General features: G+C 43.1%; 1 protein-coding gene across 1 annotated transcript in view; it reads left to right on the top strand.

The window, feature by feature from the left end:
* The window catches only part of glra4a (glycine receptor, alpha 4a), a gene marked incomplete at its 3' end in the record, with an annotated part of 42588 nt that extends 21753 nt beyond the window's left edge, over positions 1-20835 (top strand). The window contains exons 2-9 of the mRNA XM_080527809.1: positions 3273-3403; positions 3905-3972; positions 7813-8036; positions 9278-9360; positions 12220-12357; positions 12675-12889; positions 13757-13906; positions 20527-20835. Of these exons, the coding sequence (XP_080383935.1) occupies positions 3273-3403; positions 3905-3972; positions 7813-8036; positions 9278-9360; positions 12220-12357; positions 12675-12889; positions 13757-13906; positions 20527-20835 (1318 nt within the window). The remainder of the gene's footprint in view (positions 1-3272; positions 3404-3904; positions 3973-7812; positions 8037-9277; positions 9361-12219; positions 12358-12674; positions 12890-13756; positions 13907-20526) is intronic.
* Positions 20836-24363: the final 3528 nt, after the last annotated feature.

The following is a 24363-nucleotide window of genomic DNA, read 5'->3' as shown; positions in this document are numbered from 1 at the left end:
TAGATAGTGTTAATTACTGTTGCTAATGCAAATGTTTGCTAATGCTAATGTTTGCTAATGCGTTCCCCTGACAACTTACTGCTATCTCACTATAACTCCAAGTTATGCCTAACACTGCCTGTCCGCCCGTAATTCAAAGTTAATAAGGATTAACTTCTTACGTACGTCACGCAATTTCACTAACCCTCATGTAAGCGCACCTTCAGTTTTTGACATACTGGTACTCAAAAATCTCTCTTATGCATCAACCAGCACATGATTGGGAATGCATACTATATAGGTACACGGTTTAATTAGGAGACTGTGTTTTCACCACTGACCCGCAGACACAACTAGCTCTACAGGATGCCTGTGTCGGAGAAAAGTAGCATCATTTACATTAAATTAATTGCCTGTCAGGTAAGTTAGTGCAGAGCGTTTGTGTAAAGCTGCTTAATTGGTGTGGTTGGCAGGTTTCTTTAGCCTGAACAGACACATATTCTGCCTGCGATGATGCAGGCCAGCATAAGCAGGTGCTTTATTAGACATGCATAAGAGATGAAGAGGTGGTGTAGGGCCTGGGGGGGCCTGAGGGGGACGTGTGTAGGAGTCTCACTGCCTCCTGGCAGCCTGGGGTCAAGGGTGAACGACTGGGCTGCAGACCACTGCAAATGAGGCCCAAGAACGACTGAATATTAGTTTGCAAAGAATATTATCTCATTGAGGTTCCAAGAACTCTTCTGAATTGCTAAGTCTATGCTCAGCCTGTCCTCTTGCATTCAAGTTGTAATGACAAAAGCACAGCAAGGCACCACAACTAAGACTGATTTGGTGGAAAAAAATAAATGTAACAACAAAATGAAAACTTTAACAGTTGAGGAATCTCAAACTGCATGGAGTCTTTACTGCTTATTAGAATCACTAGGTGTGAATGAGTCAGCTAGAGACAGTTTCTCTATTCCAGGCTGAATCTCACTTGATCTTTCTCCTAATGCATGTCTTAGCTAATACAGTTCCTTTGGCTCCAGAACATTGACTTTGTGATGTATGTGAGGAACGTATCTTGGCTTACTGGCTTACTCTGTCTTGTGTGAGAATGTGAATAATAGTTGTTCTGACTTTAGTGAACCTTTTTGCAGCTTAACTGACAGGAGTATCATAAAATGGGCGCCCCCCAGAGAATTTATGGTCGATGGTTTTCTGAGGTAATCATCAGTCACCTTCATCCTGTCAAAATCAACCAGAAATCCACGCTAACACTGACAGTTATATTAAAGAAGGCCCACTTTTATTGTGTCAATATTTCTTGAAGACTAAAGAGATAACTGTCTTGTAGCCAAATCGAGTCACAAATCCGCCACTCTAGGAAATCGTTTTTTCAAACTTGTCAATTAAATCAGATTGCTTTTGTTCTTGTAAATAGGAACATTTTGTGTGTGTTCTTTATGTGGAGCCTAGTTGTATAGCAGAGGAACAAGATACATCTACTTACTGAATAGAGTTGAATTCAAGTGACCCACACTCATTACTGTGTGTGTGCGTGTGTGTGTGCGTACAAGTGTGCGTGCGTACATGCATGCGTGCGTGGACCAGAGGGAGAGAGAGCGAGAGTGAGAGCAAGAGAGAGAGAGAGAGAGAGAGAGAGAGAGAGAGAGAGAGAGAGAGAGAGAGAGAGAGAGAGAGAGAGAGAGAGAGAGAGAGATGGGGAACATCAAGGCAGTTGCACTACTGTTAACTTCAGCCAACGGCAATAAAATACCAGCAGACTGAGGGGAATTTCAACGGGTAAAAGAGACTCAGAGATAGATTTATCTCAGCATGAAGAATCACCAGGGGTCCATGGATGGATCTGTGGTTTATATCAACATCAGCATGGAGAGGAAAGTTAGTCAGACATCCAAGGAGACTGCAAATCAAAATCTTAGGTTTCTTTTCTTATCAGTCATTAAAAATGTATGTTTTGACCTGGCATGATCGCATTAAACATACCACAGCAAAGTTTTGAGGGAGATTAAGGGAGGGAGAAAGAGTTTTCTGGAATGGGGAAGGGTAATGTTAGTTTGTTTGTTGCCTCATTTCACCCTAGTTAATTATATTCAATTGGAAGGGAGGTTTGGCAATCAGAAAGCTGCTGAACTCATACTAGTATGTATAGCTATACTATGTATGCTTCAAACGATTATTAATTGATTCAGCTAATCTCTGACCAGACTCTCATTATCACATTCCACACAGCAAATGCAACATGTAATACCACTCAAGGCTTCTGCTCCATTTAATTTAGTCATCAAAAACACCAGATAATTCCAATCACGTCAAAATACTCCATCATTTTAAAAATGTATCAAACCACTAAACCACTTCCTTAGCATATTATGTCTCTACACACATCTCAGAAGATCTTCTTTGCCTTGAAATGTTTTTTGCCCGAAATTGTCATACAGAGAGTGTCATACAGCAAAGGGTCCATGGGGCAGACCACAGAGAGAAGATTGAGTACAGTTACACCTTCGTTGTCTCACCTGTAACTTCCCTACCAGGGAACACAAGAGGCAGCAGGCAGCAGAGCCTTGGGGAGGGAAGGCATTGGGGATAGCTAGCTGACGATACTTAACAGGAGTCTGGGTCATGGCTGGTCCAGTAACAATTGTATAAAAAGCATATGGGCTAAATCAGGGGCGCTACACAAGTCAGAGCACGGATCCATCACTTGTCTCTCTCTATCCTTCTCTCTCTCTCTCTCTGTCTCTGTCCTTCTCTCTCTTCTCCCTGGCCTGACGGGCCCGTCGGTGGCAGGCTGAGCCCGGCTGGAGCTGCTATCAAAGCCTTCCTCCCCCTGGTGTGACATTCACAGCATCTCAATTGAGCCATCAATCTGTCAAGCCCCACTGCTGCTAAGCCAAGAGGGACTATAAGGAGACATGGAGGGAAAGCGTGTGGCGGTGCACCTTTTTTTTCCTTTTCTGACTCTCTGTCTGTAGTTAGGGTCTACCAAGCACAATATGTTCCAAACATAATGTGAAATAGATGGGTTTCTTCTCTGAGCCAGATGAGGCAGGTCGCTTTAATACACATTTTTCATCCTCATTTCCTCGTCGACTGCTGTGCGCATACATAACCCGCTGATGACTGTTGAAGTTGCTTGTTCGCCTTCCTCCTCTCCATCTCTCTCTTTCTCCCCCCCCCCACCCTCCCTCCCTCTCTCCATCTCCCCATCTATCTATCCATCCATCTCTCTCTTTCCTTACTCTCTTTTTGTGTGTGTCCCTCTCTCTCTTCTTGGGCGGTGTCAGACCGAGCTCCTGTAAGGAGGAGATAAAGCCCCCCACGAGGACGGGCCCTCAGATGTCCCCGTCTGACTTCCTGGACAAGCTCATGGGAAGAACATCTGGCTATGACGCCCGCATCAGACCCAACTTCAAAGGTACGTCAAAACTGGGCCAAATCCACATCCCCCCCGTGGAAAATCATAGAGGACTCAGGGAATAAACATGCACAGCTCCAGTACCAGTTTCTCTGGAAAGTGAGACAAGAATCATTTGCATAGAAGCTAATATTGTTGCTTAGCCTTGATGGTCATTATGCCAACCGATGAGGTTTTTCTTTCCTTATGAAAGCGGTGATTTGGAGCTGGAGTAGGGTGGACAGAATTCCCTTGTTAGAGAGACACACACACACACACACTTATACACACTCAAACACTAGACTCTCACTATAACACAGCTACTGTCATATATATTTCATCATGCTTGCTCCACATCTGAAAAGTTGTCAGCTATGAGAAAGGCACTTCCTGTTCATACTGTAGCAATCTAAAAATAATCTTGACTAAACGTTTTAGAACAGATCAACTATGGAAAGGAGTTGTCCCTGATGAGCATATAAAGTCTGATTCTGTAGTTGAATACGTTTTTACTTTTTTCAGGTCCGCCTGTGAATGTTTCCTGCAATATTTTCATCAACAGCTTTGGGTCCATCACAGAAACAACAATGGTAAGACACCGCCGAGTTAAGTCCTTCTTGGTATAAATGAATTAAGTGCTCTATGACTTTGCGCATTAAACAACATTGAACTTTCTGCAAAAGACCTCAAATCAAATCAAATCAAATTGTATTTGTATAGCACATTTCTTACAAGATGCAACTCAATGCGCTTCACATACTGACAGAGCCGCAAGCAGGCAAAAGTAAAAACCTGTACACAATGTAGCCAGGAAAATTCCCTTGCAGCCCTCTACACATAGAGCGACTACTAACCAGTTTGCCTACCAGCACCCAGCGGTGGACCCCCACACCCCCCCCCGGGGAGCCCCCGCCGCCCCACACACCCAGCCCGCCCCACCACCAGCACACCCGGCCCAGCCAAGCAAGCACAGACCATTAAGGCCCCGCACAAGGACGGCCAAGCAGGTGCCCCGGCGGCGGAATAGACCAGGCACACAGGGCAGCCGGGGGCCCCCAAGGGGAGGCCCAAGGACCACCGGCGCATAGCAAGCAAGCAAGGGCGAAAAACCTGTACACCATGTATCCAGGAAAAGTTCCTTGCATATTATCGGCGTACACACTGTCCATACATTTAGTGTTATAGGCCTATCTGCATCGTTCTGCAACCAGCATGGGCACAGGTCCTGCCAAAAGAGAATCTCAAGCGTAGTTATGATGCAACAACACCTGTCTAGTTATCAACCAGCAGTGTTATTGCTTTGTAATCATGCATTACCCTCTTTGGATCAGAATGGTAGCGCTGTAGGCTACATTACAGCACGGAATAAGTAGGTAATAGCATGGTAATAGCATGGTAATAGCATGGTAATAGTAGGTAATAGCATGGTAATAATCATGGTTTTGAAAGTGCTGACTCCATTCCTTTATCCACCCACACACGTTAGAGTTAGACAATTTCAACTAAGGTCAATGTTCTCTAATTGCTAACAAACTGAGTTGTTATATTTCACTTTTAAAAACCACAGCTACAGTATCTGTACAGCAATATCCTGTAACTTGTATCTTTTTTCATAGTAATTACCTTCTCTGATCAAGAATCTTTAATGCAAAGATAATTACATGGATATTACAGTCCAACTTGTCTTGTAATAACAAGGTAATTGTCTTTCTTGTTATTGGTAATGTTATTTTCCACATATATCCAAGCGGTAATGTAAAGTGCTACCATAATAATCTTATTAAATTATTCATAGCAAAATGCCTTTTGAATCCAAACCCTTTGTCAGTATTTGAGCCATTCCCTCGTGTCTCTCTCCATCTCCTAGAGAATATCACAGCAACCTTCAGACACCAGTGGGTCAGTGATACACTGATAATGAACTGTCTGCTTTGCAATTAAAATGAAAAATTGAGAAAATGGATGAAATGGGAGGGGGGGGGGAGAGAGAGAGAGAGAGAGAGACTATTACTATTAGAGTCTAATTATTGCAGTTGATAAAGTTGAAAGTTGAATTGAACTGTCAAGCTTAGAATATGAGAAGAGTAGCGTTTTGAGTATGATCAGAGCAACTGTATGCTCCATTGAAACCCATGTAATTTCATGCAACTTTAAATTCTTATAGATTAAAAAGTATAAATAATATATCAGAAATCTGATTAATATTCTTTAAGTGGAGTTAGTCTACATGTAACCCTCTCCTGAGGTACTATTTCAATTAATTAATTAAGATATAACAGGATTCTGAGTATTAGCTGTTGATGGTGAACTGACTAACTCTCTTCTTGTTTACAAACAAATCAGATGTGTGTATGTAATTGTAATTGTGTGTGAGAAAATATGTTTATTTTATTTTATATATATGCTGTGAGCTATACTATGTGTTTAGGTTTGTATGTCTGTGTGCTATACTATGTGTATGTGTTGGTATGTAAGCTTGTGTCAGGTTGAAACAAACACAAACCTTACTTAAACGCTCAATGAAAAATAATAAAGAAAGTTCAACATTCAAGTTCAGAGTTCTAGGTTTAACGTTTTAGGTTTACCAAGCGCTTGGATTTGTTGGTGCACATATGAAAGAAAAATAAGTCCTTGGTATCGCTGATACGGTAAATCCCAGTTACTCACGATACCAGGCAAGATGGAGATGAAGCAGGTGCGGTAGCGACGATGTGATGGTCCTGTTGGGTTGACGCGTTGCACACGCGGACTCAGTCCATCTGGCGGCAATGTGGATAACAATCCTCGAGGTTCAGTCTAGGGTACAAGTCGCTGCTTGCTAACCATCCTACCCGGCAGCAGAACGCCCACGGTTTGATTGTACACTGTAGGCCTACACTTTTCTCATAAATGAAAAATAACAAACCGGCTAACCCTGAATTTAAGCTGAAACTAAAACCTGAGTTGCTAAAACTTCAAACAATAGTCCCAACTTAAATAGCAAGATAGTAATGTGTATTACGTTGTCGTTTTAAACTTAGATTTGTCCGCATGCTCTCCAAACACAGCCCCTCTGCCACAGGTGTCTGTGTTTTCCTCTCACTCATTCATTCATCTGTCACTCTCCCGTGCACTTCCTCAAACTCTCAACAAGTCTTCTAAACAAGTGATCTGATTGATTGAGTGATTTTAGAGCACTTCACTCAAACAAAACAAGACCGGTTCCACAGTATTTTCTCAAAAATACAAAATAATGAAGTCACTAACAAAAGAAAATACACTCTTTTGGTTTCTGTTTACGTACACATTTTTCAGATCTCTACATACACATTGTAAAGTTAAATTGAGGTGTCATGCTTAAAAGTGCATTTTAAAGTGTATCATAGGAAATAATGGTCCTCAGTAACTAGTATACGTAATAGAATAACTACAAATTCTTGGTTTGGAACAATGAAATTGATGAAGAACTTGTGGAGCTCTGACAGGACCAAAGCTCCATAAAATTATCGTGATCGTTTGAAATTCCAATATTGTTTTTACAAATACACTGAACACCGTGTCCAAATTCTCCATTATGTTTTTTAGGCTTTTTCTCTGGGCACAAGAAGACGATTGGCTACAGCTGAAATGTGTTATTTGACTTGAAGCAAGCCCACAAAAATATCCCTATCCACTAATCTGTCTTTAGAGGGTTATATAATGGCTTGGTCAGCAGAATGGTTGTAGCAGTGAGCTGTTAAAGGTTGTCATGAGGGGTCCTAGAGGCCTAGAGGCCCTCGGGTCAGGTCAGCTTGGAGACACTAATGATGTCACTGGATGCTCTGGTCAGGCTCATGGTTTATTGTGATAAATGTACAGCTTTATAGCTCTTTATTTGAAACACCTCATGGGACCTATAAGATAGACAGCGAAGTTGAAAAATTACTGGTAGACCAGCCCACATACCTATAGATGATTAACTTATTGAGGATATTAGGATGGTAAATAAGATACATGACCTATTTAAATGAGGACATGCTGTTGTTGAGGAGATGATGCACAAAATGCAATGTTTGAATAATTTATGATTTGAAATTGAAATGGTGGCTGCACAGTTCCTAAGTCTAACCTCCGTCTAGAGTTTTGTAATATCTACGTCATAGATTCAAATCAGTATCAACGTACACACTTCATTTACCAACTGCAAAATTCAAAGAACACATTTAATGTGTGTTTCTTGTCGTTTCTCAAATATTCTATTAGAGTGAAATGTCACATAAATAGAGTTACTTAATTAGCAACCATTAAAAGGTGGTTAATCTAATTAGATTTTCCCTATTTGCATCAAAGATTCCAAACCAAACCTGCTAATAAAAGCGTGAAATCTGGCGACAGTATCATTTAATTGCTTCCTGGCATGTTGATGATTAGGTATGACGCACATTCTCTAACTACCATGAGTCAACCAACAGGACTACAGGCTGAATGTGTTCCTACGGCAAGAGTGGGCTGACCCCCGACTGGCTTACAGCGAGTACCCGGACGCCTCATTGGACTTGGACCCCTCCATGTTGGACTCCATCTGGAAGCCTGATCTGTTCTTTGCCAACGAGAAGGGGGCCAACTTTCATGAGGTCACCACCGACAACAAACTGCTGCGGATCTTCCAGGATGGGAAAGTACTCTACAGCATCAGGTGAGTTGTGGCAGTTCTGCCTATGGCCAGGGGGAGCAAGTGGCTTATCTGAGGCATTTCAGGATGTGGCTAGAGGGGGAGCTAGAGGGTTGTTTGTGGCAGTTCTGACAATGGCCTGAGGGAAAGCCAGTGAGTTCACAATCGTCATAGTAACTTTCAATATGAATATGTGACAGCAGCTGGTGAAACCGGGAACAATCAGTGATACATCGCTAGTCAACTAACACTGTTTGTTTTGTGAGCCTGCTAAAAATAGTAGTGTTAAAGTAGTGTTATAGTTAATTAGGTAGCAGTGAAGATTACTCACCGAATCCATTGCATTGCAATATTTTGGCTTGACTAGCGAGTGTTTCGTTGATTTTTAACAACGTTGAAATCTATTTAAATTTTTCTGAAAAAAAGTCTGAACATTTTGATTGGTTGGCGACTTGTTCCCGGTTTCACCAGCTGCTGTCACATATCTCGTCCCTCCACTCGTCCCTGTGGTGGGCAGATGGTTGCCTCTGAGGCTCAAAGCGTTGTGTAGGAATGACGCCATGATGATGTAAGACCATGGGGCTCTATCTGGCTCTTTCTAACCATGAGAGGAATCACAAAGCAACACTGCTAGTCCAAAGGCAGGTTTGTACCTCTACTGCAGGGGAGGAACACCCAGAGGACTCCTTCATCAGTGTATTTGCGATAAAAACATATTTTGGGGGTCTGGAATTGTGCTTGTGGCTCTTGTCTATCCTCTGGGCAATGCATTACAGCAGGTAATTACACAGCTTCTCCTACACAAACTCCCTAATAGCTACAGTTCGGCCCCCGCGGCCCCTTGATGGCTTAATGATTCATCGCCGCAATAAATAAAAGGAAGCATGTGTTCAACAATTAGTTTGCTATTACTATAGAGTCTCGTAACGACACTGTAACTCACGGTGTGCTTTGCAACATCTTCTTTTTTGATAAAGGGGGAAAGAAACTATTGTTACGCATTACAAACATCATCACGGTGTGTATGACTATGAAACAGACTGCTGTGAAAGCGTTATTGTAGACTATTTCAATCAAATTTCTGCTCTGAATATTCTCTTTTAAAGCTGTCTTGCTTGCCTTTGCATCTTATTTTCCCACTGTGTGTTGTAATTCTCCTCACCCTCTTTTCTCCTTTACATTCACCCTTTTCCTCCCTCTCTCTCTCTCTCTCTCTCTCTCTCTCTCTCTCTCTCTCTCTCTCTCCCTCTTTCTCTCGATCTCAGGCTGACTCTTATCCTGTCCTGCCCTATGGACTTAAAGAATTTCCCAATGGATATTCAGACCTGTACCATGCAGCTTGAAAGCTGTGAGTCATTTATCCTCTTCTTTCACCTCTTCCTCTTTTTCTTTTTCTTCTTCTTTTCATCTCCTTCCAAGTTTCTGCATTCTGGGCATGGAAATCTGTGATCAGGGGAGGAGGCTGGTGGAGGTAGAATTTGGAGGACTCAAGCTCATTGTCTCATTCCATTCCATGCATTACAATGAACCTGTCCTACGATTTCTATCTCCACCAGCTTCCCCCAGATCGCAAGTTGTTATGGCCAGAATGCAGAAACGATCGCTGATACAATCACAATTCACCACAAAGGAATGACATGATTGAGGTTTACTTTCAAAGCTTTGATGAGATACCTATTTCTCCCAGATGCAGTTTGTAACCTCCTATAATCAAAAGTGTTATCATGATGATCGGTACTGATGACACGGAGGTGTGTAGTAATTTAGGGTTAGGGTTCAGGCTTATGTAGTGACCCAGAAATAATACATTTCAGGGTAGCTTCACCAGATAATTATGTTGCTTAAGGCAAATGGAATTTCTGTTTAGTCAAGAATACCGAGCACAATCAGTTTGTGAGAAGAATCAGAATGCCTATAACAAAGTTGTCTCTATGAAATTTGAGTATAACACGTATTTCTCTATTGCCTGAATAAAAGGGCACAAAGGGACAAAAGAGAAGAAGAAAAAAAAAAGAGTAAATTGGCTACTCCCTTTGCCGCCAGCTCTGACAGGATCTGCCCTCAGGAAACCAATTTCCAGGATATCAATAATGAAACTTTCATTTTGTGTCTTTTATTGTGTGACCCGGTCCTGGCCCCTCAAGGAGGCTTAATTCTGCCTCACTGAGACAAAATAACTTAAGTCTCAAAGAGGAGAACCAAATGGACCAAGCCTACCATGAAGCTGGATGTATTATTAGCTGGGAGTTATGGTGGCATTTGAATTAATTCTTGAAGTCGAAGTCCTGAATAAGTTGTGTTGGTATATTTATTTGCCTTCTCCCTCTGTTTCGATACGAAGATGTATAACTCCTGTAGCTTAAAAAAAGAAAGAAAGTTTAAAGCCAAGTTACTACTAGCCAAGTTCTCTAACTAGAAAACAAAAAACGATGTTATGCTATACTGTAGGTGCCCTGCTCTCACCTGTACAGTAATCCTATCCTGACAGTTATTTGTCACATTGCCATTAAACCTCCATCTCCTAAGAGTGGAGGGGCGGTGAGAGAGAGAGAAATCTTGGCAAACAGTGGTAAAACAGAGAGAGAAAGTAAGAGAGATAATGAGAGAGGGGGGTAGGTTTACTACCTGACAGGGTCATTACTGGAGGCCTAATCATTTCTGATTAAAAGAGGCCGTCCTTTCCCTTGCTCTAACCGGGCAACCGAGCTCTGTTTTGACAAGTGCTAGTACACCGCCTGCGGGTGTGATCACCTTGGCTGGTGAGGACGGCGCCAAAACAGTTGCAGGTTTTTACTGCCGTACCGTGCCAATGTTGCCTCCGCATGGAGAGAGGGTGAGAGTGTCTTCAGGGTCTGAGGGAAAAAAGTCAAAGCCTGTGCTGTTTGCTGACGCTAATCTTGGTGCCTCATGGGCTCACGATAAAAATAGACCCTCGTGTTTGTGATATTTTTCTTTTTGTGACATATCAAAGTCATATATGTGCCGTTTATCCTACTTCACATGGACTTGGAAACCAGTGTGTGTTCTCCTGACCTAGTTGGGGCTCATAAGTTGGGTCCTTATCTAATTAGATATATATACACAACAGTATAAGTCCCTAGGCCACAGTTAAGCGTTTGGAAGCCGCTCGACCATGGATCAATTCAGATAGAAATACTAATGTAAATAACAGCTCTGGGTTATTACACTTTATATCCCCTTCAAAGTAGCACAACTTGACCCATTAAAAAATCACCCAAAAGCTACCACAGCAAGACAACCCCCGACACACTATTCTCAGTCAAGTCACCTCCACAACACATCCAGACAGTCCACCTCATAAAACCTTCACTCTATATACACACAATGAATTTATCATTTTGATCTTTGACTCCTATTAGTCAGTAGGATAGGCGACAAAAAGACAATTTTATCACCTTACGAAAACATTGATATTCCCCTCGTTTGTTAGAGAAGGACGTGTGAATGACACTGAACACTCTTCAGGAGTGAGATAAGTGTGTTTTCCTCGTATTGTTGTTTTCACGCGGGTGGTAAGGATGAGGAGAGTGGGGGATAATATCTTGAATAATTGATGCCTTTGTAACACTGGCCCCAAGGGGCCCAGATAGACATCAGTGTTATTCAGATGTGTCAAGCATTCCACAGTGTTATTGCATGCTGCATGCATTTTTAATAGACCTGTAATCAGGCCCCTGTGAAGAGGATGAGACCCATCAATGTCTGGTTGGGGCAGATGTCGTTAGATGGACTCCCGGCTCTGTGTGCGTGTGTGTGTGTGTGTGTGTGTGTGTGTGTGTGTGTGTGTGTGTGTGTGTGTGAGAGAGTACAAAGTAAGTACGCTCTCTTCTTGAACGGTCACGTACGGCTGCTTCGTCGAGCGGCATGTTTGCCTCCACAGAACATCGCTTAACTGATAGGGTTCGCCCCGTCTTCAACAGTGCAAACACGTGTATGCTAACGCGAGGGCATCCCGGCATCCATTAAGCCATCATGTCGATTTGAACACACGTCTCTTACCTTCGTGGAGGCATGCTCCTCACGTAACGCCCGGCGCATCGACCTTCAGGACACATCCCCGCCACATTTGAAACTGGCGCATGACCTTTATCATGACAAACAGGCATTGGAATGGAATGACAGTTGGACACTCCCCCCCCTTTCTCCCCCCCCCCCCACCTCCATGTCTCTCCCTCTCCCTCGCTAGTTGGGTACACCATGACTGATCTGATCTTTGAGTGGCTCCCTGAGAAGGCGGTGCAAGTGGCTGAAGATCTGACGCTGCCACAGTTTGTTCTGAAGGACGAGCAGGACCTGGGCTACTGCACTAAGAGCTACAACACAGGTGGGACTGCTGCCTAGTGGATAGGGGATAGTGAGTTGGTCTGGTGATCAGAAGGTCATCGGTTCAATTCCCACCTGGGAACACCACCACTACCATGTGTGCCCTTGAGTAAGGCACTTTGCCCTAAATGACTCCAGGGAGACTGTCCCTGTAATCTGTAATTGTAAGTCACTTTAGATAAAATGGTTAAAATGTAATGTAAATGTAATGTAAATATGTATGTAAAATGCTTTGTTCTTTATGATTACATTGCCATGACAACCAGGTAACAGTATGACTCAATTCTCCATTCGTTTCTCCCTTCTTTCTGGCTGTAGGTAAGTTCACCTGCATCGAGGTGAAGTTCCACCTGGAGAGGCAGATGGGTTACTACCTGATCCAGATGTACATCCCCAGCCTCCTCATCGTCATCCTCTCCTGGGTGTCCTTCTGGATCAACATGGACGCCGCGCCTGCCAGAGTGGGCCTAGGCATCACCACCGTGCTCACCATGACAACCCAGAGCTCCGGGTCTCGCGCCTCCCTACCTAAGGCGAGTAGAGGGACAAGTACACGTACAAAGACGCTAACTCCCCTGTTGTACATTTTAACACAAGATTGTTACATTTCCAATTTTCCGTTCAAAAAACTTCAAATTGAACTGCAACACAATGTTAATACATGAAATGGATAACCAGTATGGTCCTACTGAACAGGTGACTTTATGCAGTAGCTGACCTCTGAACTCATAATAGTGCCAGAGGCTACAGGAGAAAACAAAATGTTAAATGGTAAATGGACTTATATATAGAGCCTTATTCCAAAGCGCTTTACAACGGCCTCTCATTCACCCATTCACACACACGTTCACACACCAATGGCGGCCCGCTCACTAGGAGCAATTTGGGGTTCAGTGTCTTGCCCAAGGACACTTCGAAATGTGGCCAGCCGGGGCTCGAACCGCCGATCTGCTGACCTTGTGATCATTAGACGCCAGCTCTACCTCCCGCGCCACAGCCAGCCCCAAAACAAAAGCATAAGAGTTAGAAGACGACTGCTGAGTGATACTGTTGGCCTTTAGCCACGAAAAGGGAACTCAACTAGTGTGTCTGGCAACTGATGTTGACATGCTTGTCTCTTTGAGTAAAGCTGACGGTACTTTCCTGAAGTCTTTACTGTCACCTCTCCCATGGCTGTGTGTCAACTGCCATCAGAGTCGTACAGTATATACAGTATGTCCTACAGTACGTGTGCGATTGACTCCCATTAGCATTCTGGGCCATTCTGAGGACATGGGTCATTACATGCCAAGCTGAGGGATGGGCGGAGTCGGAGTGTCACTGCCCCGCCCCCTCATTATTCCCTACCAGCAGCCCCATTGATTGGTTATCGATGACCCTGTGACCTTTGGTGCCCTCAGGTGTCCTACGTGAAGGCCATTGACATCTGGATGGCCGTGTGTCTGCTGTTCGTGTTCGCAGCGCTGCTGGAGTACGCGGCGGTCAACTTTGTCTCACGGCAACACAAGGAGTTCATCAGACTGAGGAAGAAACAGAGGCGGCAGAGAATAGTAAGTAAACACACACACACACACACACACAAACACACACACACAGACACACACAAACACACACACACACACACACAGACACACACAAACACACACACAGACACAGACACACACACACACACACACACACACACACACACACACACACACACACACACTTTTCTTTTCACATGAAGTTTTGATTGGCATTTCAATTAAAATGAATTCCAACAATTTAAAGTATTTTACATATTAGACCACCCAGCAATATGGAATGAAAGTACAGGAAAAGGACAAAAATGAAATAAGATTAAAGATTTTAAATTTGAATGGGGAAGTGTGTACAAACTTTTGACTGGTACTGTATACAATACACATTTAGATCATAAATAATATATAAATGCAATTAGGAATGTAACGATGCATCGCGATGCAGTTAATTATCGATACCAATATGTGACAATTCAAATCGATGAGATGAAAAATTAATCGCAATACTTTTCTAACGCTTGAAAACCGAAAGCATTACAAGCTTTGAGTTGTTGTCATTACCGTAATTCCTAAACTATATGTGCTATCAAAACAATTCCAACGGTTCATGACAGCAGAGAAGCTGCGCTTTATACCCATATTGGGTTATTACGGTAATTCAAAGCACGAAGCTGTGGAGAGCTGAGGACAAGAGAGAAGCGGCATTACGAGCAAGCAGTTTTTGCTCACAAACTTTCTTGGACAGATGTAATATAGATGATATTTCAAATGATACAACAGTTAGTTCCGACCAAGTCATTTGATTGGATTTGATTGGACAAGAGGCATTCCACTGGGACTTTTAACTATATGTATCACTCCGCCGCACAGATGTTCTACCAGACCGTTAATTAGACTACATGTTTGTGTTCAGGTTACTAGGCAACAGTCCATTTGAAGTTCATTGCGGAACTATTTTTTATTTATTTTTATGATTAAATAAACAAAAAAATCATAATATGTTGTCGCTTATTACTGTTAACTAATACATGGCGCTGTAGAACTGTTGTATAAAAGCAATATCACACTCGAGGTCGTGCTGTTATACTGAATATCACGGCTGTGATTGTCGTGCTGATATTCAGTATAACACACTCCCTCTCGTGTGATATTATTGCCATGCTAAATATTTAGTAAAAACCTGTCAAATCCAATTCGGTTTTTGTGTTTTTCTTCCCTTAAAACTGTTATTATACACTCATAACTTACAGTAATGTTTAACAACTGCCATATATTGAAAGCTGAAGTAATCCTGGAAAAAGGGGCAAAAGCACTTTACTCCTAGGACATTTTCTGACACCTTTATAGCTATAAAAACTAAAAAACTCCAGGCGGAATGTTTGATAAATAATTAATAATAGGGGTAAAAGGGACAGCAGAGGCTGTAATCTACTTTTGACTATGGATTCATGGGCATTCTTTAAGAAAATACAGTATTTTGTAGTTTTTGTCTGAGAAATAATATTTTTCTGTCATAATTTGTCTGCAAAATCTCTTTTTTTGTTGTTTTTAATCGTAAAAACTAAAATCGTATCCTGAACCCAGTATCGAATCATGAGTTGAGTGTATCGTTACATCCCTAGATGCAATAGGTTATGGGATAGTTTGGGGGGAAAAAGTTCTGAACTGTTCTTTCCTCCATGTTTCCACAGCAGAGGCCATAGCCCCAGGCACTCATGAGTACAATCTCTTGAAATGTGAGCAGCCGTTGTTGTGTGAATAGATGTCGGGGTGGTGTCCATCCAACATTTATTTTCCAAGCAACGGTGGTTCGTTCTAACCATATTTTCCTTCGCACTCAGACAGATCCAATTGGGTAATGCAATGCAATTGCAATAAAGGGTTCAACAGAATTTCTTAATTTAGAGATGATATAAAATGGACTGACTTATATAGCACTTATTCCAAAGCGCCTTACAATGGCCTCTCATTCACCCATTCAAACTCACATTAACACACCAATGGCAGCAAGCTACCATGCAAGGCGACCATGCAAGGTCGCTCATTTGGCAGCAATTTGGGGTTCAGTGTCTTGCCCAGGGAAACCTCAACATGTGGCCAGTCGGGGTTCGAACCACCGACCTTGCGATCGTATCATTGACTTTCCTGCAGAATTCAAGTATACCTGGACAGTATACAGTATAACACGGTAAAGAGTACAGATGGCCCGTTGAGAGCAGAGTTCACATAAAGGAGATGAGACAACACCTATGCAGTAACGTTTGTGTGGTGTTAAATATGTTCTCTGACAACTTTTCAGATGAATTATTTGATGGTTTGAGTTTTACACTACACTGACAGACTGACACCTTTTGTTTTTGTTCACTGCTGTATATTCGGCTGAGACTAAGACTGACAACAGCAGCACTCTACCGCTATTCGACAGACTTCAACTCCTTTCAGCTCAGCTCGTTTCCATGGTGAGCACTGACATACAGAAGAACAGGGTAGTGCTGGTGGGAAGTGCCGTTAAACAGCCAAACAACCAGTCCATTGTGCACCCACTTGTAGAGAAGTCTAGAGAGGCAGTTATGATACTACTGAGAGGAAAGCAAATCACCAGGCAAATCACCAGGCGTGAGACATTAGTGAAACTGAGGATTTACAAGAGAGAGAGAGAGAGAGAGAGAGAGAGAGAGAGAGAGAGAGAGAGAGAGAGAGAGAGAGAGAGAGAGAGAGAGAGAGAGAGAGAGAGAGAGAGAGAAAGAGAGAGAGAGAGAACGGGTTGAGAGTTGACAAAAATAGCATTAAACGGTACTCAAGAGCCCGGACCGCTGCCTGGACTAGTAGTAAAGCTCCCACTGTCCAGGCAGACAAATCCCACCAATTTACTGGACTGTCTACTGGACCTGAATCAATAAGAGGAGTGAGAATGATTCTCATTAAGAGCAAGAGGGAGGCAGAGAGGAAGAGAGGAGGGAGGGAGGGAGGGGAGAAGGGGGGATGCAGGCAAGGAGGCAGGCAGGCAGGCAGGCAGGGAGGCAGGGGGCTCTTCTTCTACTCATCAGTTGCACAATTACTCCCGTTGAGGCGTTTGGGCTGTGAATCATTTGTCTGGATGGTATCGATGCTTGGCCTTGGTCTGACAGAGCTAGTGTTTGGCTGATGTAGCACTGCACACCAACCACAAACCTCCTCTAACCGACCAGGTATAATCAATAATCAATACCTACCGTACGTTCCCCATGCTTCAACTTGACTTTGTAAAACAGAGTGCCTCATGCCCTTTGACCCTGATCCCAAGCATCCTACAGTATGTATAGAAGAATAGAAATGTAGATAACATTTTACATTACGTTGCCCCTATAACTACGTAGTAATGTTGGGATTAGTAACAATATTGTTGTTACATAGTAAGGATGTCATTGTATATGGGGTATACAGTTCACAGGTCAGAGGGTTACAAATATGCATTTTACTACTCTACTGTTCACCACATTGTTTTCAGACCGACAGTAACTTTAAGTAGCTGAGGATGTTTTCCTCCGCATCCAGAGCTAATTCCCTGGCTTACAGCCGTGGATGATATATCACACTTTCAAAACTCTTTCCCTGTGAGTGCTTCTCGAACTAAAAAGCTAAATAGCATGGCATGTTTTCCCGTTTAGTTCCCCACCTCCATGTTTTATCAATTTTATGTCCACATTTTTCATCACTATTTTGGGCTCAGCGCAGGTACTTTGCTGAATTGAATGAAGCAGAGAGAATGTTTGTACTCAGCAAAAAGTTACAAGCACATTAACATTCCTGAGGAATTAAGTTCAGCCGGGAACTAGCCTACACATCTTCCGGAGGTCTAGTTACGCATGCAAAACTTTTGATAAATAAGTAAAAGTGCACCTCCTGAGCCGAGGTATCATACTGCGAATCAAGTCAGCCGTGACACAAAGAAGAGAAGTCATCAAGCTAGTGAAACAAAGCACTGATTGGCAGGCACCGAGAGGTGCAATAACATGGTTCCAAACGCCATTGTTCCAATCTGTGTACTTGTTCCCTTTCCTACGGAGGTGTTTGCCTGTGATCCGGGGAGTGTCGAGTCACTGGGAAATGTGAAAGACATGCCCAGCAACAACGGGACCTTGAATCAGCAGCCCTGCAGAGCCTGTGCCAGGGTAAACCTCACCCCTGACCTGACCCCTGACCCTGCATTCTTAATCTGTCCTGCCACCTTTGACGTATGTGTCACCCCTGACATGCGAACCAAATCTGTGGCGACACTGATGATCCCCAAACTGAATGTACTCCCTCACCCCCTGACCCCCCCCAAACTGAATCTTTCCTGCCCACCAAGATCAAGTGTCCTTTGGTAATCCCTTGTTGAGTTCTCTCTCACTCTCCAACCTGATTTCACTCCTACTCTTTACTGCCTCCCTCGAACATAGTTTTGAAGGTTGCTTTAAAGTCAGATGTGTCTCTGTGTTCTGCTCCAGATGTGTTCTTTCCCTCCTCTGTCATCACTACATGAACAATTGTGTTTCACCTTTTCTGTCTCGTCGAGACGGCACAAGGACTTCTTTCTTTGCCAGAAACATCCACCAAGAGCGTTGACAAGTATCGAGTGCAGTGTATTGCACACTAAACTGTTTATTTTCAAGGTATTCACAACAATTGTTTTGCCTTAAACCATTCCAAAATAATATTCTCAACAATAGTCTGGTGAATGTCTAGCGTTCGGGTTAAGAATAAAGAAGTGAACACAGGGGTGCCGTTGACCTTCCATTTGACATTGGAACATTTACAGACACATTCAGTTTACATGCTACTCTCCCCCAGAGTCAGGACAGTGCATGGTGATGATCACAGAGGTAAGAGCTGCACTCCCCCCCCCCCAGACAAATCACAAAGTGTGTACTGAGCGTCGCTACCTTCCAGGGGCCATGAGCATGGAGTACAGAGGATGAGTACCTATTATCTTGGTTGAAACGCACCATTAGACTGCAGCACATGATGTACTGTATCGTTTAGGTAGAAGTAGAGGAGATAATTAAGCAGTGCGAGAAGAGCTACAACTCCTCATCCCTCTGCTGCAATGTGTAATTTGTCATCCGGACAAACAGATAAACGGTTATTTTTCGACAAAGTTCCTCTCCAGTCAGAGCCAAGGAACAGGAGAGGCAGGGTTGGACTAGGCTAGGTAATTGAAAAAAGGCACGTTGAAGTTGAAGGCAGTAAATGGGTGGAGCACTGCCAAATAGGCTTCACTAAGCTCAGCCAACACAGGGGGCAGGGCTTCCATAGAGACCATGTTCAGTGTATTAAGTCATGAACACACACAGCACCTATAGAGCATCATTAACAGGATTTGTAGAACTGTGATCATGAGTGTCTAGTACATAGGTACAGTATACAGTGTCTTCGGAAAGTATTCAGACCCCTTCACTCTTTCCACTTTTTGTTGTGTTATAGACTCGATTTAAAGTGGATTAAATTAAAAGAATGTGCCATCAATCCACACACAATACCCCAGAATGACAAAGCGAAAACCCGATTTTTAAAATGTCAGTATATTTATTAAAACTGAAACACAGAAATACCTCATGTAGTGTGTATTCAGACCCTTTGCTATGCCACTTCTAAAATGAGCTAAAATGCACAAAAAAAAAAAACACTCAATAAGTTGAATTGAGTCCATCTTAATGCAAGCATAATAGTTCATGTCATTTTAGAATTAATATCTTTGTTTTGATAGGGTCTCTGATTTGCATAGGAATCGATTTCTGAATACTTCCTGAAGGCACCGTAGTAGCATTTGCATGAGCCACTGACAGGGAAGGAAACCCTCACATCACGATTCCTTGCCAAGTCTGCCTAGCGTTGAAACATCAAGCTATAGGCAGAGTACCAGAGCTGCCAGGGTCAGGGAGAGAGAGACATGCAGGTCAATTTAGTCAGGCCGCTCCCACTGACTACTAATCACCCAATTTAGATCCTTCATCTCCTCTTTCCCCCGCCAAAGAGCATTTCTCAAGGTGTCAGAAGACTGTCAGAGTTAAGCTACATGTCTATTAATATTCTCTACAGAAAGAGCGAATAGGGTCTCTCACTTAGTGTGGAAAGAGTGCCTGTGCCATCCATCAAATGGTAAAGCCTATTGTGAGTTTTTGTTCACACCCTGACTTTTTTACTCTGGCACTTTGAGAGGTCCATTATATCAGAAGTTTAAAAAAAAAAAGAACAAAAAAAGACTGTGCGTGTCCTTAGACTTCGGGTAATTAAAATGTTCCGTTTGCTCTAATGAAGATGTCCCTCCACTGCCCTCTGTGTAGGAAGCCTGTGTGAAAGGCAAATGGCTGAATAATCTTGATCTTTTTTTCCCCCTTGATTAAACGCCATCTCTCATGAATTCCTTCACACAAACACCAACGTAGGCGACGTTAGCTTAGCTAGCTAGGTTTACATGCAGGCATGATTGGTGGTTGTTTTCTTTGTGGTGGACCAAGTCTTGTTCGCTCCTCCTGTTGCACACTGTTGCATTTTTGCTTTGTTTACACCCCAACCACCTGTGGCTCGCATCTGAAAATGAACTCCATCCACTATGAAGTCATGTGAGAGGCGATGATCTAATGCTGTTTGACACCTAAAGGCCAAACTACTTTTTCCCCCTTTCCCAGGCGGAGGAACTGGTGAGAGACAGCCGTGGGTTTTACTTCCGGGGTTACGGCCTGGGTCACGGCCTGGGTCACTGCCTGCAGAACAAGGACGGGACCGCCGTGGAGGGGGCCACCGTCTTCACCCCGCCTCCCCCACCGATGCCCACCGTGTACGACAGTGACGCAGTCCGCAAGCGCTTCGTGGACCGGGCCAAGCGCATCGACACCATATCCCGGGCCGTCTTCCCCCTCAGCTTCCTCATATTCAACATCTTCTACTGGATCACCTACAAAGTACTGAGACATGAGGACATCCACGCAAACTTGTAATACACTCTCTATATACCCCTCCTCCAGCCTTTCTGTTTCTTGCTACAATTTTTTTTCTTCTTAGAACCGAAACTGCCTGTCAGATCTACATTAAAAGGATGAAGTATTTCAGAGGCATACATGTGGTATCTGCCTCCTAACCACTGCAGTTGATACCATAAACTAAATGTGCTCAGGTGCGTCTTCAGGATCTCAGAGGAGATCTGAAGTGTTTGTGAGCAGAGAACAAACTGAAGCTATGGATTCAGACTGGCGTTAGATGGGGGTTTGTGATTGAGTTTTCTTTTATCTTTCTTATCATGTTTTAGTTGGATAACAACAAAGACATACAATAACAGCACTGGTTTTTGTGAGATCAAGTGAACTCCGTTTAACTTTTATGGCTAAAAGCAAAGACTACAAGGGAACATGTTGGTTCTGGATCGATGAAAAAGACTGACTTGAATTTTGCCACTCAACGCATCTTTGAATGAATGTTTTTAAGGACTCAAAATATAATGGCTTTTTTTACACCTTTAGATTGCCAAAACAAATGGGGTGTGGGTTGGTGGGATGGGGGTCTTTGATATTTCTGAGTATTTGATGGGTGGTGATATGTCATTTTAACTACATATGACAAGAGATTATATATACATGTATAAACTGTACATAAACAGAGTTGTTCATTGATTGCACACAGCACAAATGTGTATTTCCTTTTGTCTAAATTTGAATAAATGGATATTCTGCCAGGAAATCGCAATTGCTTTTGCGCCTCTGTCCCTCAGTCTATTGTTTGAGCTAGACAGAAATTGCTTGCTTTTGAGAATTGCACGGCACAGACGATGTGTGCAGACGACTTCTGTCTGATGTTCAGAAAATACAGTCAGGAAATTCCCCCAACAGATTTACTGTATCAGAAACAATTGTTTTATGTTACCGTTTTCCATTAGTTTCCATTAGTGGGTAGTGTGCACCAACAGTGCTCCAAGTTCCATTAGGCAAAACTATGCCACCATTTTATGAAACTATACAACTTTGCCTCCCAGCAAAATGCAAAGTCAGTGCTCAGCTCACATACCAGAAGCAGTTCCTCCGAGCCTTTTCCTTGAGTGAGCGTTAATTGTCAGTTGCAGAGGCATGCGTCACCCCTATGCTTTCCTCCATTAGCAGCAGACAGAATCCTTCAGCAAATTGTATGAAAGCTATTTTATTTCCAGTTCCCCAGTGAGGCTGTGTGGAGGTGTGCTGCGACATGGGGAAAAGGGCGAGGGCACTGCTGGCGAGGGAGGACGAATGGGTTTTTTAATGGGAAATCAGAGGGTGTTTTATCAACTAATGAGTTTGAAAAGGACTTGTCGTTCCACCGCTAATGACAATGAATTCAGAGCAGCAGCCTCAGCTTACTGTCCTTTGTCCGCGACGAGGCATTCCTAATCAGCTCTTCTGTATGCATTGTTCAATGGGTGTGGAAGGAGGTGTGTGTGTGTGTGTGTGTGTGTGTGTGTGTGTGTGTGTGTGTGTGTGTCTCCTTTCTGTCTCTTTCTTGATACACACATAAATGTATGTTGTGTCTGTGGTTACAGTGGACCTATCATGAACCGTTGTGTTATTTGATTGAAAAGGATATTTCTATTAGCACACATATTCGTCAGTCAACTAGAACTCAGTTCAAGACCAACACACAACCCTTATTGTGATATTTCTCCAATAATATGATTTATGTTTATGTTTATTTGTAAAGGAACAATGCATATTAATGAACATTAACATTTTTAAATAAGCCAGATTTAGCCAGAAGGCTCATTTTCATCTATAGTCCCTGGGCAGTTATAAAAAATAACATTAAATAAAAAATGTAAAAGAACAGTAAAAAGCGTACATAGCTAACTTAATACTGTACATGAAATGAATAAGTCATCAAATACAATACAGGTCATTAAAAAGATAAATGGATAAGCCCATACAATAACAACACAGTACAAGCAAGCAGTAACACACAGAAACACAGTACAGACATATAGACAACACAGTAACACACAGAAACACAGTACAGACAATAGACAACACAGTAACACACAGAAACACAGTACAGACATATTAGCATAGACAACAACGAACAAGCTGACATGACACAGAAACATAGAACATGTAACATTTCAGTGCTGACAGGTTTGTGTGTTAATCATCCATTGTTTTAACTGATGGCTGAACGACCTGTAGGTGTTCAGTTCTTTGAGTCGGGTTGGAATTAAGTTCCACTCCCGTGACCCTGTAACTGACCAGGCAGACAGACTGACTGTAACTGACCAGGCAGACTGACTGACTGTAACTGACCAGGCAGACAGACTGACTGTAACTGACCAGGCAGACAGACTGACTGTAACTGACCAGGCAGACAGACTGAATACACTTTTCCTCATTGGGATAATGCAGTCTGTGTGTGTGTGAGTACATCTGAGTGTGTGTACATCTACTTTAATCATTGCAGCGATTTCCCAAACTGGTCCATTCCATCATGGAAAGACTGTCCTGACTTACACTGAAAAGTTACAGACAGGAAGTCTAATCAGAGCCAGCCGTTGTTTTAAATCACTAACGTTTGATGATGACCAGATTAAACGGACATGGATACATAAATACAAACATCCCAAACAGGAGAAGCCTCAGATAGTTGAAGATTTCTCGACATGAGGAGGAATATAGCGGCTTGACATATTCGCTTAAAGCCCTGCATACTCGCCTCTGACAGCTTAAGTAGCTTTCTCAAAAGGATTCAGAGGGCAATAGGCAAACGTCAAAAAGATTGGCTATTGTGCATCACTGGGGATGTTTTCCCCCAGAATGGCCTGATTGTTACCAGTGAGGGATATCTGTCTCCCCGTTTCCTGACAGCTATTGTATCGAAAGAGAGAGAGGGACTGCAATCGGTAATGTTCCTGCACCAAAATTAAGATTTGTATCACGTTCCGTAACAACCCTTGGTTGTCTTGTTTTGCGAGGAGTAAACGGTGCTTTGGTGCCATTCTAACGACGCTAACGCTGTTCTAAGGAATCTTCAGCGCAGTCGTACTGGTCATTTGTGTCGTGACGTTCAGGTCGGTGGAGTGGTGGTAATACAGGAGTGTTTATGAGAATGAGCAGGTCAAGTACCGCCAGGTGCACTGAAACAGTATGATCTTGAAAATAGCACCAATATTTCAGACACCCCCCTCCCTAGCGCCAGTGGCCCCGCCAGGGCCCAGGTTTGCTCTAAGACAGTTTTTTACGCCTTTAAAATATACCCCTAAGAGGCTTTTCTAAATCTGCAATCCATGACTGACACGCACAAAATAGGCCCCGTGCATTCCAGCGCATCACGCTACTGCGCTCCATCTCCGCCTCCTGAAAGGAACATTTCTCCTGAGCGCCTCTACCCAAGGGGAGATATGGGGGGACGGGGACGGGTGGGGGGGGACTCTAATGGATTCCAATAAAGCGGAATCTCACGGATGGCCCTGTTAGACAGCTCTGCGGACCTTCCTCTTGACAAGCGGCCGGGATTCATAA

Source organism: Nansenia antarctica (assembly GCF_963989245.1).
Source record: "Nansenia antarctica genome assembly, chromosome: 3".
In the NCBI taxonomy this organism is placed as follows: domain Eukaryota; kingdom Metazoa; phylum Chordata; class Actinopteri; order Argentiniformes; family Microstomatidae; genus Nansenia; species Nansenia antarctica.
This window is presented reverse-complemented; position numbering and strand designations above follow the sequence as displayed.